The following is an 18,369-nucleotide window of genomic DNA, read 5'->3' as shown; positions in this document are numbered from 1 at the left end:
GTGTCGGGCGGAGGTTGAAGTCCACGCGCCCGAGGAGCGCGCGTGCGGCCACGACCCCGAGAAAAGTAATTTTCACGGGACGGCCTTTGACCGCCACTACCTTCCGCAACGCAACGCGCACCACTCAAAGTCGCCTCGCTCCGTCGCTATATATATAACCGCCTGCGTAAATCTACGAACGTCTCGTTCGGTGTTTCCAAGCTTTTCCTTACCTAAGATCGCCAGTAGATCATCGCTCCATTTCGCTCCTTCTCCTCCATCGTCTTCCGGTTGGTGTTTCGGGAAGCCATGGATCTTGAGTACCCAGAAGAGTTCTTGGGCGGTGCCCACGACCACCATTCGCAGATCTCCAAGGGCAAGCGCACGAAGCGCCAGCGGCCGGCCTCCCCGAGCGGCGGCGGCTGCGTCGGCGTCGGCGTCGGCGGCGGCGGCGGCGGCGGCGCGGCCTCCTCCATGACCTCTTGCTCCTCAAGCGGCGGCGGAGGTGGCCGAGGAGGTGGAGGTGGAGGAGGGGATGCCAACTCGGCTCTGTCCCCGTCGTCTTCCGGCAACAACGTCGTGTACTCGAGCGCGGAGGAGGAAGAGGAGGACCTGGCGAACTGCCTTATTCTCTTGGCGCAAGGCGATGGCCGCCCGAGGCGGGTCGACTGCGACGACCACGACGGCGGCAAGATGGGGATCTTCAGCAGCAAGAAGTTCTCCGAGGTGGTCGCCACCGCCGCCGCCGACGCCGGCGTGGCCACCGGGAGGGCCGGCTTCTACGTCTACGAGTGCAAGACTTGCAGCCGCGTGTTCCCGTCGTTTCAAGCGCTCGGAGGGCACCGTGCCAGCCACAAGAAGCCCAAGTCCACGGCCGATCCTGACCAGAAAATCAAGCCGTCGACGGTGGTCCTGGGCTTGGACGCAATTGACGACGAAGACGAGGGGCACTCCGGTAAAATCAGCCCGCCCCTCTCCGCCCACGTGGCCAGCCACAAGGGGCTCCATCAAGCGAGCAAGCCCAAGATCCACGAGTGCAACATATGTGGGTCCGAGTTCGCGTCGGGTCAGGCCTTGGGCGGCCACATGAGGCGGCACAGGTCCGCCCCGCCGCCGACGGCCACCAGCGCCGACGCGACGAGCCCCACCAACCCGCCGGCTGCTGCGGCCATCACCACCGAGAAGTCCCGCAACATCCTCTCCTTGGACCTGAACCTGCCGGCCCCGACGGAGGAGGATCACCACCACCAAGCGCACCGCCGCCGGGAGAACTCGAAGTTCCAATTCGCCACAAGTCAACAGCCCATCATACTAGCCTCGCCCGCCTTGGTGGATTGCCACTACTGAAAAAAAAGAAAAGACGGGTTCACATGTCAATCAATGTAACACGAAACCATATTCATATTTTTGTCGATTTTTTTTTCTCATATCCTTATTATAATTCCCTTCGTCCATCACAATGAAATAAATAATTTTTCTTTTGCTTGTACATTTAATCCAATATTGTTTATATGGTCAATGGTTTTGGAGTAAGCTGAGCACTTGGAGTGAGTGAGTGGATTAGTGCTCATGGTTGCCATAGATGCACGAAAAGTGAGCGATTGGAAGGGGTCGGCAATGGGCATCTTTCTTTTACCCTTTCCCTTTCCATCCAATCTCTTTTCCTCCTTCCCTTATTCCTTTTCTTTAAGTGGGAGTTGAGTGAGTGAGTGCTAATGTGTAACACACAAGCAAAGAGAGATAGAAAGATAGAGAGCGATGGAATTGGCAAGATTTGCGAGCTAGGGTTTGGCAGAAGCAGAGCCACAACCGAAAGCGGTGGATTAGGTTCTTTTTCGGTCGATGGGTTTTTCGTCGATGATAATCGCAACGAAAAGGCCAAAAGAAAAATTGGGAAATCTCTCCCTTTCACGGTCGATTCCCATTAATGACGAGAGGGGGAGGGGAGATAGTGGATAGCCTGGCACAAGTTGAGTTGGTCGCTGCCCCTTGAAAAATCTCTATTTTCACCCACCCCGGTTTCTCTCCCCCTTTTTTTTTTTTTTTATTTCCTCTCTACTTTGCTTTATGGTAATCTCATTCTCTCCGTAACATCCGCTGTCGCGTTGCTTAAGCATCGTGCACGGCTCCGTAGTATGTCTCGGTTTTGACTTGTAAGATGTACTTGGAACTCTAAATCACGCCTGATCATCCGGTAGCATTGCCCTTTGTCCGGATCATGCCTAATCATCCATCCGACCCGCCCCTAATCGTCCATAATATAACAAATGAGCATGTACAGATAAGATGCACATGGGGACCCTAGCGATGTGACGACGAGAGCCTATGCATGGCATATGCGGGCGTAGTAGCTAAGAGGGAAGCCGCACAAGTCGGACCCACGATCCGTTATTGCCCCCTATCATTTGGTCTACTCCTCTTCCTCTCAAGCTATTCCAACCGATCGATAATGCTCTTGTCTTCACTTGCATTGTAGCCTGGATTGGCCAGCGATAGAGAGAGAGAGAGAGAAAGAGAGAGAGAGAGGTCCAGGTGGGTGGCTGATCGTACTTGAATTCCTTAGCATGCACACACAGTCTCTCACTCACTCCACAATTTGGTGTTTTTTAGGTGCACGTATTGGCAAATGTTGGTGAGCAAGGCATTGTGGGCACGGCTTGCGTATGAGTTACGAAGTAAGACCGTAGCCGACTAGCGACATGATAATATTTGTCAAGACGGGTTCTGAAAAAAGGAACCATTTGATTGTCTTGTTCGATTGAGAGCTTGTCACCTATCCATCAGCTTGATTCAAATTCATATTTCATAGTCAAAAGGAAAACGACAAAAAATAATAATAATACATTTCCAACTTGCTATTGTCGCACAATTTTTTCAATGGGTCACTCGAGAAGTTAAAATTATGCATGAAAGGGGAAAACAAGAAGCAAATACGTTATAAGTTAAAGACAAATGGATGCTCAACATATTTAGTATGGTGCGTGACTAGGGTTTGGATAACGACTAACTCAATACTATCTTTTTCCTAAAATCTCACGATCTCCACAAACCCCAATGACAATCGAGCAGATTAAAGTTAGTTAAACCTAATAATCACCCCTAAGTCTCTCTACCGATCAAGATGATTCACTCAAGAATCCCAACTTGCTATTGTTGCACAATTATTCAAAAGGTCACTTAAGACACGGCATATTTAGTATGGTGCATAATTAGGGTTTGGATAACGACTAACTCCAAACTTTCTATAGACACCCTTTTCCTTAAAACTCACGATCTCCTCAAGCCCTAACGACGATCAAGCATATTAAAGTTAGTTAAACCTAATAATCGGCCCCCAAGTCTTTCAACCGATCGAGACAATTCATGGTATTCCTAACCCTCTTCACCTAAACTAATGGAAATCACTCCCCGATCCAACTTGGAATCCAAAAAAGACCAACACGATCCGGCCTCCCGGACGCACTCCATCATGCACCAATCGTCGTCATCTCGACACTTAGAAAAAGGGGGAGAAAAATTTCCGGGCTATGTAAGCGAATCGCTCGCGCGCACTTAGCTGTCCATTTCGTGGGCAACTTAATGGGAGATGATGCGTTGTTGCATGCGAAGATTCTTCGAATGCTGCTGTCCAGAATTCACGACATGTGGAGACAGTTCGCTTGCCTCGGAGGTGGGCGTGCTGTCCAAACCTCGTTGCATAGCTGGATAGCCTCAAAGCCTCATCTTTCGTTTCCGACCTAATTGGAAAGATTTTTTTTTTTTTTTTTTTTTTTCGTGTCTGATCTATCGAGTCTTGCGCTGCGCAAAAGAGCGTGTCGAGTGGCCGGTGGTGTTGCGTTAGCTAGTGAGTTGTCCTGTGCAAAAGGGAAGAGCATCCACTACTGATCCAAATGCCCCCTTCATAGTTCGTATTCGCCGGCCATTCGATGCGCTGGTCGCTTTTTGCCACTGCTTCGACATTCCATAGGTGCCGACTTTTGGATTTGCCATACATCAGTCTCTGTAGTACAATGACTTGGAAAGATCGAATTTTTTTATTCTTTTCATCATGTAATTATCTATGCACAGTGAGCGCATTGATCAGACGTGACCAGAATGTGAATTCATGATTTTAGCGTATGCCGACATTTTGCTTTTCTTATGATAAGGCACCCTGGCCTAGGTTTGGTGAAATCTCGAGCATGTGAAGTGACATCTTGACAATAATCACAGGGGCTATGTAAATTAGTGAGCTGAAGTTCAAGTGAGCTGTCCAAATAATATGGAGTTGCTTGAATTTGGCCAGTTCAGGAGTTGAGCACGTGCAGCGCGCTGCATCCATTCAAATGTTTGCTTCCAAATATCACCAAACCAAACTACTGGTACGCGTGAACCAAAATCGTCTTGTTATATTAGTCACATGCTCAATCGATTTCATATATGGTAAAAAATCTTAAAAGCATATCGATGTTTTGTTCCAATGTGACACAATTTCGAGAGTTTGCATAATTTTTAAAAATGAAATTCGATGAGGTATGTCATAAGACCCGTGAGAGGTACATTAGTTCGATCAATGGAATAACAACGAATATTTCTCTCTAAACAGTCCAAGTTTTCAGCTAGGAAATTAGGTGAATGAGACATGGAACAAATTTAAGTACCGATGCACATGGTTTGCTCATTGCTATTACACCCTAGAGGTAGTATCGCCGCCCCCTCAGCATTAAACTGAATTCAACCAACCTCATTTGACCAAGTAAACTTTACTCTAAGAGTCTAGACTGCAAAATATAAGACCGTAAAGATACTGATCGCACCGAATTCTTTGGTACTGAAGTACGAAAATAATCGTTGTGATAGATAATTTTGAGGAAACGTGAGCAACGAGGTTACTGTGGTGTAGTGGTTATCACGTTAGTCTTACACACTAAAGGTCCCCAGTTCGATCCTGGGCAGTAACATTTTATTTCATTTTTTCTGTTTTCCAATTGTTGTGATATAAACAAGTCAACTGCCAAAGTTCGGTAGAGATCTTATGGACCGTTCCTTTAATCTACTTCGCTGGCGACGGGACACGAGCCAATAGACAAAAAGCTCATTGATTTGTTAAGCATGCTCAACACTAATTAGCATTAGTAAACCCTGACAAGCGAGATCAATTACGAGACAGCTTGGAACGAAGAGAGGCGGTGGCAACAATTCAACTTTTTTCTCAAACCGGCCAGCGGGATCCGGAAGGGCGAGTTAGCTGTGAGATCGTGAAGAAAGCTTTTTGCTAAAGCGCATATTTCGGCGAAAGAAACCTCAGGTGAAATGAGGAACTCCTAAGCATCCAATAGAATGGCGAGAGGTGAAACAACCAACATCTTAATTAATCCACAGCTAACAAAATCTACCGAAATACATTGATAAAACGATACAAGAAGATATGAATAGTATGGACTGCTGCGCTGAGAGATGATTTTCTGTTCAACTCCACCGGCTGCGCCTGCAAATGCCACGAATAATCGAGGTTATGCATCAGCAGCAGAAAGGCTGGTCAGAAAGTACTCAAGTGATGACCACAACAGCTTCTTAAATGGACATTCGTTCCGACAGTCATCGGTAGGTTGTTTTCTCTGTGTTTTAATTGATGGATACGTTTCTAAGATCATCAGCAACTATGTTCTGGACAAATGGTTGTAACAGAGAACCTAAATTGTATATCAGTATCAAACCAATCAGCATGAACTTCTCAGAAACTGGGAGAGTAGTAGATTTTGTAGAAGCAACTAACCTTTCAGTATCAGAGCCCTCAATCCACGATTAACTAGACACGCTATCATGGTAATTTTGTCTCTATAGCATCTTTCTCAAAGACCAAAACAGTTTTTGGCAATTCGGACAAAAATATTGAAACCCAAAGGGTATAAAGAAAGCATTCTGATTCAAAAGTAAGTCTCGCCACGTATTTTTTTTTTCCCTTTTAGAAGATGGTAAAGGCTTTTAGAGACCTCTTGATTCCATTGTCTATTTTAACCTCAATAAAATGGATCGATAACTCAGAAGCACCATTGAGACGAATGTATTATACAACAAGAGTATGGCATAGGCTTGATAAACCAACAAAAAATAACTTCAGTAGAAAGGCAACTTTACAGCACATATTCTTCTTCAGCTTTTTCACTCAATGGTTATTCTCATATGGCTAGGCAAAAAGTCAACGTTGCAGTAAAATCATTAGATATGTCTTACATACCATGTGTCAGCACGAATTGCATTTGAAAGTTGATCGCTCAAAATGGTTCAACAGGGGTTTTATACTCAGTTGGCAAACACGTTCAACCTCACTCGAGCTGTCACTTCCGGATGAAGCTTCAGCTCTGCGATGTATTCTCCCGTTTCTCGGATTTCTGGAAGAACAACAATTCGTTTGTCCACTTCCCTACAAAGAAAAACAAAATAAATTGAAGGAATTAGGGAAATACACCCACCTACACTCACCAGAAGATTGCTTCTCTCAACAATTTTTTTCATTAAAATGTTCACTTGATGGTTCAATATTAGGAGTCTTTTCAAAAAAAGTTACGACATAATGCAAGTTCAGAACCACAGTTCAGAAATATGTCTGACTTTTATGAGGCCAATAAAGGAGGATTCTCATAGAGAGAAGTAAGATGACGGCCATTCATTTTGACAAAAGAACCACAGCTTGAATGACTAACAAACCCTCAAATATACGATCCTACATGTTTGTATTGCGTGATGGTGGAACACGTTAAGTGAGCCTAAGTCAATTAGGCTATGGTATTCTGTTTCAACATTCAATCCATGACATCACAAACCTGTAAGGCGAGTTATTCACACACATGAAAGAGCTGCTGATATGTGGTTTATACCCAAAATTATAGCAAAACGGTTGCTGAGAAAAAGGGGTATGCAGACATGTTTTATTAGATGCATACCCGTTTTATTAGCATATCTAAATTAATGGTGGCCATGTATATATCTGGCAAGCAAGCCATACAATCAGTACCTTTGGAGCTGCGCCTTTATAATGTCTACGAGATCTTGAGCAGTCACACTGCAGAGAAGGTCAACTATTAGACATCCAAAGACAATACGTAAAAGAAAAGTTTGATGTCAACTTGATACAACTTACCTTCCAAAAATTAGTTTTCCTTTTCCACCTTTTCGCTTCACCTTGAATGCTCCAACAGTTTCAAACATCAATGCAAGTTGCTGCGCTTCTTCTTTTACCTAAACAAAATTAAGGGTCACTGTTAACAAAAAAGAACATGAATTTGATGGAGCCAACAGTTAGAAGCAAAAGAGGATTCAAGCTCATGGCTCTGCTTTTCTTGACAAAATGATTATCATATGGATGAAACCTTGAGAATATTAGGAAGTCAAGTTCTATATGTCAGACATGAGAATCATTAGGTGGATTGTCTCCAGAGTAGGTACATCTTGGTCTAATCAGTCTTTGATGCATAAATAAAATATAATGATCTTCAAAAGTCTTAAGCATGCAAATGAAGCAAAAGTCAATTACCCTCTTCTTCTCAGCTTCAATTCTTTCTTCTTCCATTCTCATCTCCCTGTACAATATGAGAGTGACATGGTTATTACCTACAAATCAGTAGAAGCAACCTTTATTTAATTCAATTAAATGGCAGCCATGATTACAAGAATCTTTTTGCTATGGCCCTCGACTTGTGCTCTCAACTTTCCCAAATACTAATAGAAACAAAATGAATCATTTCAAAGCTCCTAACAGGACAACATCAAGCATTTGACACGAAAGGGGCCAAATCCTTTCTTATAATGGGAAGTTCTCAATAACAGCGTAACGAAACCTACTTCCCTTAAACAATTTCACATGATTACAACTTACTTTTACTCGCATCAGGCCTAATAAATTTAGAAGCAAGACCTTCAGAGAGAATGCTTTTCCGAGCAAACAAGCGATCACAAAAAATTTATGAATCTTGAGCTCCATATTTACAGATTCTAAAGAAATGACCACTTTGCACTTTGCATCCTTTGAGCAAAACACCATGCCATGTAATTCGTAACCTATACAGAAACTTCAAGAGACATTTTCATCTAAAACTTTCATTCTTATGAAAGCTCTGATCCCAAGGGCTCGAGAGTCAGCATGAAAGAAAATCCAAAACCTTTGCAGGACTAGATTATCACGTCAGCAGGGAAATCGACATTCTCCCCAACGACTTAAATGCTTTCCAATCACATCAAAACTTATATCAACAAGGAGCTAGCTCTAATGCCATTCTCTTCACACGACATGACAAATCTTGTATGCGATGTATCCAAAAAATAACCAGTCACCACAGCTCCAACACTTTCGGGCAATCATATGTAGACCCAAATCTACTAGCGAGAAACAGACGGACCAAATTGAAATGTTCGGGTTGTGCACGTTACTTGAGCAACACGGGAGTGACAATCTGGGCCTTCCCCATGGGAAGGAGATAGTTCCTGTAGTACCCAGCTTTCACATCCAGAAGCTGACCTTTCTTCCCCAGGTACTCCGTGTCCTCCTTCAGTATTATCTGCTTGCATTGAATGCAAAAAAAAAACCATCAACCATTCAAACCCATTTCAATTCTCCAAACATCTTGCCCTTTCCAGGTCAAAGAATCTGAAAATGAAACGCCTTTACGAAAAAAGAAAAAAAATCGACGGGTTTACCTTGCGGGTTTTCTTGGCCTTCTTTTGAGCAATGACCACCATGGCCGACCTCCTGTCGGACGATTCGGAGGCCTCGTTCGAGCACCCGCCGAGGCTATGGAGCCACGAAGAGGAACTCCACGACAGCGTCGCCGCTGGTGACGTCATTTTCCGGCGCCAGAAATTCTCGAGAATGTATCGCCTCCCCTCTCGAGCAGCCGACTGCTCCCACTGTATGTTCCTGGCAATGTGATCTTATCCTTTTCTTCTACGACGAACGTATACTATCTATTTTCATTTTGGTCCCCTTTGCTAGATTTCGTATCGCGCATCTTGCCCCCGTTTGAAATTTTATATCGATTTTGCCCCTCTGTCTTCTGGTCTGTAAATTATGTCAAAAAGTCTTAGTGAAAACTATGGTTTTTTTAAATAAATATTTCATTTTGTAATCACACATCGGTCGTGAGCTATCGGCTACGATACTCCTTCCAAAGCATTATTTTCCCGGTAAAGGGCCTAATGAAATTTCTTATTAATTTATTAACTCATTAGAAGACTAGATCAACAAGTAGAGTTTGGCCTAGTATCGAGCCTAAAAATCTTTCCACTCGTAGTTAATATATAATTGAATCATCTATGTAAAATCAATCTAATCTAGGCATGCTAAGCTTGAGAAGAGGCTTCTTTGATTGAGCCAATCTATTTCACCTTTTAGATGGGTCAGACTTGACGATAGAGATGATCGGTTCCCGATCCAATCCAATGAAACTGGTCACTTTTAACATCAAGATGAAATTAAAAAAGAAAAGGTCTAACCAATCAATTAGAAAAATCTTCCATCCTTTTCTCCGGCAAATTTTGGTCAACATGATTGAAGGAATTAATTGGCCTAGACCACGTAAGAAGGGGCAACAAATGTGGTAGTGATCGAAGAGGGAAGCAAGGGAGATGATCTCCATTTTATTTTGGCAACAAATTAGCAAGGAATCTAAGAGCATACAAAGAGGGATATTCTCTTTGGTTAATAATGGGAAAGGTTGGTCAACAGGGAGTAAAAGGAAAATAGAATAAAAGGAAACAAGACAAGACATTTAAGCACTAATGAGAGTGAAGCAAATAAGTGAGATCATTTGTCGATCTCTTCTCTTAATTTTTTGAAGAAATAAAATATATATAGTCGATTTGGTTCCCTTTAAATGGGGAACCGAACCACTTAGACACTAATTTCATTTTTAGAAATTGCGAATCAAACCTAATCAGCCAGTTTGGTCCGATTCGGATGATTCTCAATATGATTGATTCGTTTTGCTCACCCCCGAGAGACACCCAACGACGAGTCTAATCGATCATGAAAATGTTCAAGTTCATTATTTGATTTTCAAGTACATGACAAATTTAATTCAAGTCTTAGTCACTTGAATTAAATTTAAAAAATGCAACGCTCATTAGTCTTTTCCGTTAGATGACAAACTTCACTATGGTCGTGAGCTTTGAGCTTACAAAGCCACATGCACCGCAAGGGCGCGTGCTTGAGCCTATATTCCCGACTAAATTAGCAACTAATTTTGAGTTATTAATTCAAAATTGAAATTATTTATTAATGCCTATTCATTTTTCAATTTACTTAATTTGTATCACAAATGCCTTAAACTTATCAACTGTATAAATTTACCAACATTCATTATGCGAATCACTATTTTTCTCTTGTCGTTATCGACTACCAATTTGCCAACTCTCATTTCAGTTGCTTACTAATATTTATATTCTATAGAAATATTTATCAACCTTTATTCCCTTGCTTATTCATTAGTTAAAATTACCAACAATCTTAAGAATTTACCAACATTAATTAGAGTGGCTATCAACATTTCTTTAATCAAGTCACCATCTAGTTCTCTTATCTTTTACAAACTTTTATTACATTTTTTTATAAATGCCTTAAATTAATTAATTACCATGCGAGTTGCCAACTTTTATTTGAACGACTTACTAGCATTTTCTGTTATCAAGGTACAATCTAGTTTTGGATTGCAAATTCTCATTTAAGTTGCATACCTACCAATAAAAAAAAGTTTCATACCAACAATTATTTGTTTTCTTCTAAACTTTCCAACTTTTTTATTGGGTTAACACTTTTTATTTGCCTTACTTACTAGCTTTTAATTCACTTACTCTTTTTTGGATTATGTTTTCTTCTAAATTTTCCAACTTTTTTTCTGGGTTACCACTTTTTATTTGCCTTACTTACCAACTTTAAATTCACTTACTCTTTTTTGGATTACAATTTTTCATTTAAGTTCCATACCAACAATTATTTTTTTTAGGGTCAGGTGGGTGGGCTCGGTTCGCCCAGGGTTTACGCCGCCCCGCCATTGCATACAACAATTCCGGGTCACCAAAAAAAAAATTATTTGTTTTCTTCCAAATTTTCCAACTTTTTTAGTGGGTTATCACTTTTTATTTTCGTTACTTACCAACTTTCAATGCACTTACTTTTTTTAGAAATTATCAAATTTAGTTAGAGTGATTGTCAATTGTTCTCTCGAGTAAGTAACAAACTAGTTTTTCATTGTTAACCTTTATTTAAGTAATTGCGCCTTCTTTATCTTTGAAAAAAAAAAACAAGAATTCCTGCTGTCATTTACCAACTTTTATTTAAATTTCTTGCCAACCCTTAAATTTACCAACTGTTTTCTTATTTTGTGACTTACCAATTTTCTTCCAATAAAGTCATCAATTAGTTTGGATTACCAAATCTCATTTGAGTTGCTTACATTTTTCCCCCTAAACTTACCAACCTTTTCTCTTGAGTTATCACTTTCCCTCGCTTATCAACTTTTTAAAACTACCATCTCTTCAAAAAAAAAAAATCAAATTTTAATTAAAATGATTATCAATTTTTCTCTGTTAAATTAGTAGTGTGTATCATCTAATTTCTAAACTTTTAAATTTACCACTCATATATGAAATTACTAAATTTGATTTTAAGTAATTTATCAATTTTGTTCCAATTGCGTTTAAGTTGTTTGCGTTACAAACTCTTGAACGTTTATTTGGATTTTTAATTTATTAAATATTCTATTTGGTTACTTAGGCCGGAAAAGTTAGCAAGCCAACTAAAATAAATGTTGGTAATTTCACATAATAGTTGAAAAATTCAAGCCGTAATTGGTGAAAGCTAAGAAAAGTTGGTAATTTAAAGAAAAATAGACTTGGTAAGTAAGTCATCCAAGAACTTTAATAGAAAAATAGCGAATAACTAAATCGGGGAAAAGTTGATTAGTCACTCTAATTAATAATTGATAATTTAAAAAAATTATTTTAAAAAAATTAATGAGTTGCTAAGAAATTGCAAATAAAAGTTTGTGAATTAAAAGAGATGTTGATAATAAAGAAAAAAAGTACACATCGATAAGTACGCAAATATGATAATAAACTGGAAATTACAAACTGATAAAAAATTGATATTATCTATAAACATGTTGCTAAATTGTCAACAAGTTTCTTAACGCTTATGTCGACAATAATATATCAACGCGGAGAACTAATCAGTATTCTCGGACCAGAAACAATAGAATTATACGTCTTCGACCCCCTCCCCTGACACATAGCAATAAATTAAACCCGTTTACCGAGTCTTAATCCACGTAAAGAAAAGTAATAAACAGCTAGCAATCGCATTTTAAATCCTTTCCTCTTCAAACTCAATTGGTCAACAAGCTTAATGGCCCTACCCCAGGGAAAACAATTCAAGCAATTTGACCCCACACATGGCGTGTGCTCCCAGGAAAAAAACGAATGTGAAGTTGTTATCAACATAAGTAAGCACGGAAGATAAAGTCAATAAAGAAACCAGAAGAAGAAGAAGAGGAGGAGGAGGAGGAGGAAGCGGAAGAAGAAGAAGATGATGAGGTTGGATTCTTAGGTGTATCTGCACCCTCCCCCTCGAGTTGACCAGAAGGATTAATTTATGAATTAAGGGATGATTAAGAAACTTGGGTTTGTCGCTCCGTAGGACTGCCACCAGGATATCATATCTAATCCCCCCAAATTGACAGTCATTATATATAAATTGTTCAAGGATGATTTTTCTTTTTAACTTCGGACCAACTTCATGGATTGTATAGTGGTATGATTGTACTGTCGATAGTGGAGCATGATCATCATATTCGATCTCGATTTCTTAATTAGTCAGCTTGGTTAGTAGGTACAGCCTTCAAGCCCCCGCGCATGCATAAGCCAGCGAGCAAGACGTGATCGTGTTGGAACCCTAGTTGCTTTGTTGCGCGGCTTCTCTTAAATCCAATTTATGGGAGAAGATGAAGGTAGTTAACCCAAGGTGACGGCTCGGTGGCAAACGCTCTCACTTGCTTATTAGAGTTGTTGATTCAACTCACACAAGTTCTCATTAGCATGTCGGGATATACCTTTTTAAGTGACGTGTGTCGATCTCCTAAGGGCTTTTGGGGACTGTGGTGCTAGCCAATGACTTTTTTCTTTTCTTTTTGTTGAGATGCATATATGAATTGTGTTAAAATAAGTCTCAAAAAGGAGGACGGCAATTGATATATCCTAATTGGTCACAAGCTTGTATTTGGACTCTCTTTGCAATCTCCCCATGTGTACTAGTTTTTGGAGATTAAGGAATCTTATGACCAATGCTATTTCGAAGCAACCCTTTTGGTGTGGTATGGCGAAAGAGACAGGGTTGAGGTGGGTGTTGTAATGTAGCAACCCAATCCTAATGGGTAGCCTTCATGGTGAGTCTCAAGAAAAAGAAAATGGGGGATAAAGGAGGACGTTGTTCTTGTGGTTTGGGCATTGTTCTTGCAGTCCTCACAAGACAACAAAGTAGATATAAAAGTTGAGACAAATATCTAAATTAAGAAAAGATAGATCTAACATTAAGTTCACACATGAATAAAAGATTTTTGAGATACATGTATGAGTTGTGTTAGAAATTGTCTCATAATAGAGAATTGGCAATGATGGCTTAAGTTTTTTAGTGAATGTGACTCCACCTAAGTATGTTTATAAACTTAGACTTGTGTTTCCTTTTGATAATCTCTCCACCTTTGTAGAGAGAAAAAACAAATACATTGAAGAAATTAGTGTGTGAGTCATCTCTTATGATTGATGGGCTCTACTGTGACATCTAAAAACTTTCCATCGCATGCGCATCACTGTGATTCATCATCAAGGTCCGATTGCTTGTGAGCTAAAGAACGGAGTTTTGTGGCATTAGGGGAAAAGTGAGCAAAGCAGAAGGGAATTCACAATTGATTTGTGGGAGTGACGTTAGAATGCTTGTGCTAGGAATCCTAGAGTGGGATAAATATCATCTTAGAGAATCTCTAAAAGTGGAATTGGCTTCCTATGCACAAATAATTAATCGAATGCTAAGGCCGCTCTCCTAATGAGGTTATAGTAGGCCAAAACTAATTGCTAAACCCAAGTGATTGTACGTCACACTCGAAAGAGTTAATAACTAAACTAAATTGAGTGTGGTAACTCCGGTGTGAGAATATGATTCACCATACCATATTACCGTTAAGAACAATTTATTGACGAAAAATTGTCCGGTGCTCTCGGCACAGGCTTTTCACCGGCCAAATTATCGTCGGCTCATGACGAAGTTATTTGCTCAATCCTTTCGGCCTCGGTGATTATTATTTTCTCCTGGATAGCCGCATAGATAGCTAGGGTCCTACGGTTATTGATCGAGAGTTATAAATTACATGGGAAAGGGTGCAAAGATCGTCATTCTTATTGGCGCATGCCTAGTTGAAATATTCAAATCACGGCAAAGGTTGACGCCAGAAAGTGACCCCTCTTCCCAGCATTAAACAAGAGAGAGATAAGGAGAGAGAGAGAGAGGTCTTAAACAGATCTTCAATAAAAAATTGCAACGTGTAAGAAAAAATATATATTAAGAAAGGCAGAGTTACGGAAAGCCATTGGATGTTTGTTGTTGTTTAACACATGCCAACCTCTCTCTTTCTCTCCCTCTCTCTCCCTCCCTCTCGAAAATCTATAATCATGTTGTTTAGTATACCACGAAAAACAAAGTATTAAAAAAGAAGAGAGAGAGAGAGAGCTTGTCCCAATGCAAGATTGGTAACATTTGAGGCGGGCTCTATCTGGGGACGTTGCAAACCCCTCTCAAAGTTGACTTGCAGCTCTCTCCCTCCCTCGACTATTATACACATTTTGTTTGTACATCAAAGAATAGGATTAGGATCTCAGGATGCTTCCCCTTTTATATATATATATATTCACTCTCATTCAACAGCAATCCTTCTTTGTCAAGAAGAGAAGATCCAAAACGTTCCAATTCTCGCTTCTCACATAGATTGAGCGAAGGAGAGGGGAAAGAGAGAGATGATGCCTCTTCCACCGGGTGCGAGTTCTTGCTTCCCAAGCGCATCGCAAGGGCTTCAGATGTACGGCGTGACCGGTCACGAAGACATCGGCGTCGTGACTAGCTCCTCCATGGACAACAACGCAGCTTCATCAACCTCTCCTGCAGATACGCACTCCAACACTCTTCTTTACAACCTCTCGCTCCTCAAAGATAAGGTCCACCAAGTCCAGTCCCTCATCTCCGTCCTCGTGTCTCCACCCCAAATTGCCGGCCAATCGACAGTGACAACCTCGATGGCCATTGCAAGCATGGTCACTTCGATCCAAGAACTCATTGTCGCCGCCTCCTCCATGATGTATACTTGCCAACAGATGAGCAACGCCTCCGCTTCTTCAGCAGACAACCCAACCTCCCGTCAAGAACTAATTCCACGGCAGCAGGAGCAACAGCAGCAGCAGCAGCAACACCGAATCAAACCCGTCGGCCACGGAGGGCTATTGTCTCATCACCACTCTCAGCCCACCGGTATTTATGCTTCTGATCAAACCTTTGACTGGTTCGCTGATAATAGCTATGTCAGCTCGCCTGCTATGGGAAATAATAATAGTGGCAATAGCAATAGAAACAATAGTTCTAGGCCTGGTCAAAATGGGAGGGATCAAGCACTGCCCCAACCATGCGGTGGTCAACGCGGTCATAACGAAGGCTCAACGCAAGGGACTTCTCTGAAGAGCGGTAGTAGCAATTTCGACATCATTGAGCTCGATGCCTCGGAGCTTTTGGCCAAGTACACTCACTACTGCCAAATCTGCGGCAAAGGGTTCAAGCGGGATGCGAACCTGAGGATGCACATGAGGGCTCACGGAGACGAGTACAAGACCAGCTCTGCTCTTAGCAATCCCTTAAAGAACAGCAGTGGGAGCAACAATTCGATTGGTGCAGATGAGAAGGAGTGTCCGATGAAAACGCCGAGGAAGTACTCGTGCCCGCAAGAGGGCTGCCGGTGGAACCAGAAGCATGCCAAGTTCCAGCCGCTCAAGTCGATGATCTGCGTCAAGAATCACTACAAGCGGAGCCACTGCCCGAAGATGTACGTGTGCAAGAGGTGCAACAGGAAGCAGTTCTCCGTGTTGTCCGATCTGAGGACTCATGAGAAGCACTGCGGGGATCTGAAGTGGCAATGCTCGTGTGGCACTACCTTCTCTAGGAAAGACAAGTTGATGGGTCACGTGACCTTGTTCGTGGGGCACTCGCCAATGATCAACTTGACGAAGCCGGGGAAAGTCGATGGCCAAGCAGCCAGCCACAACGTCAAGGCAGACAGATGATAGGTAACTACACATGATTCTGGACATGTGTTCTTGATGCTCATCAGCTTAGCTTTTCCTTCTCTTTCTTTTGCCTTTCCTTTTCTGTAGCTTCTTCTGTAGCTTGTGTACATACTGCTTTCAGGTGTATCGGCTACATACGGTTCCAACTGATAGATGGTTTTGCCGTATGTGACGTTCAAATATTGTGCTATTAAGGGGGGTGAAATCTATTGTGAAGAGTTCCTCTTGCATGGGCAGATCCGACATGCTTTATTGTCTTTTGATACCTTCACTGAATACGTATGTGTTGTTGCGAACCGGCGAATCTTTTCCCTTTTTTCCTGTTTTTGTTGCCTAGGGATATTGATATGATACTCACCAAGGGTGCTCTAGGTTCGATGTTATCCTAGAATATTGTACCTGGGAGTTGCATTTGACCAATAGGACTTGTGTAGAGCTGATGTACATGTATATCCAGTCTCATTTTAGTTTTCATTAGAGTGCGAAGCGTGGTTGCATGACATTATTCAGACAAGCAATGAATGGTGTACATGTGTACACATGGGATGTTCATCAGAAACTTGCCTAGACTCAGTGCACAACGGACGGAGTGATCTAAGTAGTTGCTGTTCAAAAAAAAAAAAAAAAATCTAAGTAGTTGGATTTGATGGATCTCAAGTGAGGCCCACATATTTGATAGCTCACACATGGGGCTCGAAAGTATAGGGACAATATGCCTTACCACTTAATAAGTTCACTGAACTAATTTTTTTAGGGCAAAACCACTAAAACATTACCCATTGTGACACATTTACCTTAAACTTTTTTTTTTTTACAGTAAAAAATTTCTCAAACTTGTGTTTACGTAACACATTTACCCTCCATCAAAATTCTATCAATAAGAACCATTAAAAACCCTCCTATGTGGACCCTAGAAAGTAAACAGTGTTGACATGGCGCCCTTGTGATTTACGTGAAATAAAAGTAATTTTATTTTGGCTGAAAGATCATCTAAGAGAATCTTGACAGAGGGTAATGTGTCATATATATACAAGTTTGAGGTTTTTAAGTCACAAGAAAAAGTTTAGAGTGAATGTGTTGCGATGGGCATAGTTTAGAGTTTTAGGTGGTTTTTTCTTGTCTTTTTTAATTTTAAGGAGCCCAATAGCAAATGTTTTTCTTCTTATGTGGATTGCTTATATTAGAAATTGGGTTGGACTTTCCTTGCATAGTATCAAAGTCGATTCTATCACATTTGCATATGTATACCCACTCTCATCAGTCAAATTTCACATGTTGGGGTCAAATTTCACTTGTTGCTTTTAATTTGACTTGCAGCGATCCTACATTGATTAACAACAAGTCATACATGCTTTTTATATACATGTAATTTCTTTATATCTATAAGCTTAAGTTTTTATATTGGACCTTCTAATGACTTACTTAGGAATTACTGGGCAAGTATACAAGCTTTGACAGAGTTTTTGACAACTAGTTTCGTGCTTCTCCTATCGTGTGCGTGGAAGATTTTGTGAGATCATGAGATGAAGTTGTGGTTTAACATTGAATATTCTAACACTTCCCTTCACGCGTATGTTGGACTTTGGCCTAAGTGTGAAAATTTGTTATTAGGGAGGCAAGCAAGGGTTTGGAAACATTTGTACTCGGGACCTCTTGCTCTGATGACGTATTTAGAGTTGAGATAACAGGAAAGAAAGAGGTAATATCATGTTCAATAACAAGTGGAGAGTACATGAGCCTACCTAAAGGCTTTACATGACGAATATCTTAAGTAACAAAATATGCAGAACCATAAAATATACGGAATCACGTAATATCATAAATGTATCTTTACTAATGTGGGTGAGAGAAGGGGGGGAGGAGCGATCAGCATTATGCGATCAATATTGTGCGACCATGGTGGCAGGGCGGCAATGAACTAGTGATGGCTTTTGCTCAAGAAGGCTTTCTTTCTGGCGAAACACGTTAGTGTATCTGATTGTAGAAAGATAAAGAAGATTTGTATGCGTGGATACCATGTACGCCCGGCAGCATAGTTGATTT

At 41.2% G+C, this 18,369-nt stretch overlaps 3 protein-coding genes and 1 non-coding gene across 6 annotated transcripts; 3 read left to right on the top strand and 1 right to left on the bottom strand.

Annotated features, from left to right (window-relative positions):
* The first annotated feature begins 415 nt into the window (after positions 1–415).
* Positions 416–1,468, top strand: LOC104434049 (zinc finger protein ZAT5). The gene has a single exon (XM_010046999.3). It carries the CDS (start codon positions 454–456, stop codon positions 1,324–1,326), a length of 873 nt encoding a protein of 290 aa, XP_010045301.3. The 5' UTR covers positions 416–453; the 3' UTR covers positions 1,327–1,468.
* Positions 1,469–4,846: 3,378 nt separating this feature from the next.
* Positions 4,847–4,919, top strand: TRNAV-UAC. The gene has a single exon. It is a non-coding gene; the product is annotated as a tRNA-Val (tRNA).
* A 343-nt stretch (positions 4,920–5,262) lies between these two features.
* Positions 5,263–8,890, bottom strand: LOC104434048 (50S ribosomal protein L9, chloroplastic). 2 transcript variants are annotated; one of them, XR_723600.3, is made up of 7 exons: positions 8,653–8,890; positions 8,386–8,513; positions 7,493–7,538; positions 7,100–7,197; positions 6,974–7,021; positions 6,197–6,382; positions 5,263–5,446 (listed from the first exon to the last, which is right to left on the bottom strand). XR_723600.3 is itself a non-coding variant. In XM_010046998.3 (6 exons), exons 1-6 carry the CDS (start codon positions 8,797–8,799, stop codon positions 6,262–6,264), a joined length of 588 nt encoding a protein of 195 aa, XP_010045300.1. In that variant the 5' UTR covers positions 8,800–8,890; the 3' UTR covers positions 5,990–6,261. The 2 variants fall into 2 exon arrangements, 1 of the variants encoding a protein (XP_010045300.1); XM_010046998.3 differs by lacking the exon at positions 5,263–5,446 and having other exon boundaries at positions 5,990–6,382.
* A 6,023-nt stretch (positions 8,891–14,913) lies between these two features.
* Positions 14,914–18,345, top strand: LOC104434046 (protein SENSITIVE TO PROTON RHIZOTOXICITY 2). Of its 2 annotated transcripts, none has more exons than XM_010046996.3 (2): positions 14,914–16,326; positions 17,938–18,345. In XM_010046996.3, the coding sequence occupies exon 1, from the start codon at positions 15,013–15,015 to the stop codon at positions 16,321–16,323; it is 1,311 nt and encodes a 436-aa protein (XP_010045298.2). In that variant the 5' UTR covers positions 14,914–15,012; the 3' UTR covers positions 16,324–16,326; positions 17,938–18,345. The 2 variants fall into 2 exon arrangements, with proteins under 2 accessions (XP_010045298.2, XP_010045299.2); XM_010046997.3 differs by lacking the exon at positions 17,938–18,345 and adding an exon at positions 16,448–16,800.
* The last annotated feature ends 24 nt before the right edge of the window (positions 18,346–18,369 follow it).

Source organism: Eucalyptus grandis, chromosome 2 (genome assembly GCF_016545825.1).
Source record: "Eucalyptus grandis isolate ANBG69807.140 chromosome 2, ASM1654582v1, whole genome shotgun sequence".
NCBI classification, from domain to species: domain Eukaryota; kingdom Viridiplantae; phylum Streptophyta; class Magnoliopsida; order Myrtales; family Myrtaceae; genus Eucalyptus; species Eucalyptus grandis.
This window is presented reverse-complemented; position numbering and strand designations above follow the sequence as displayed.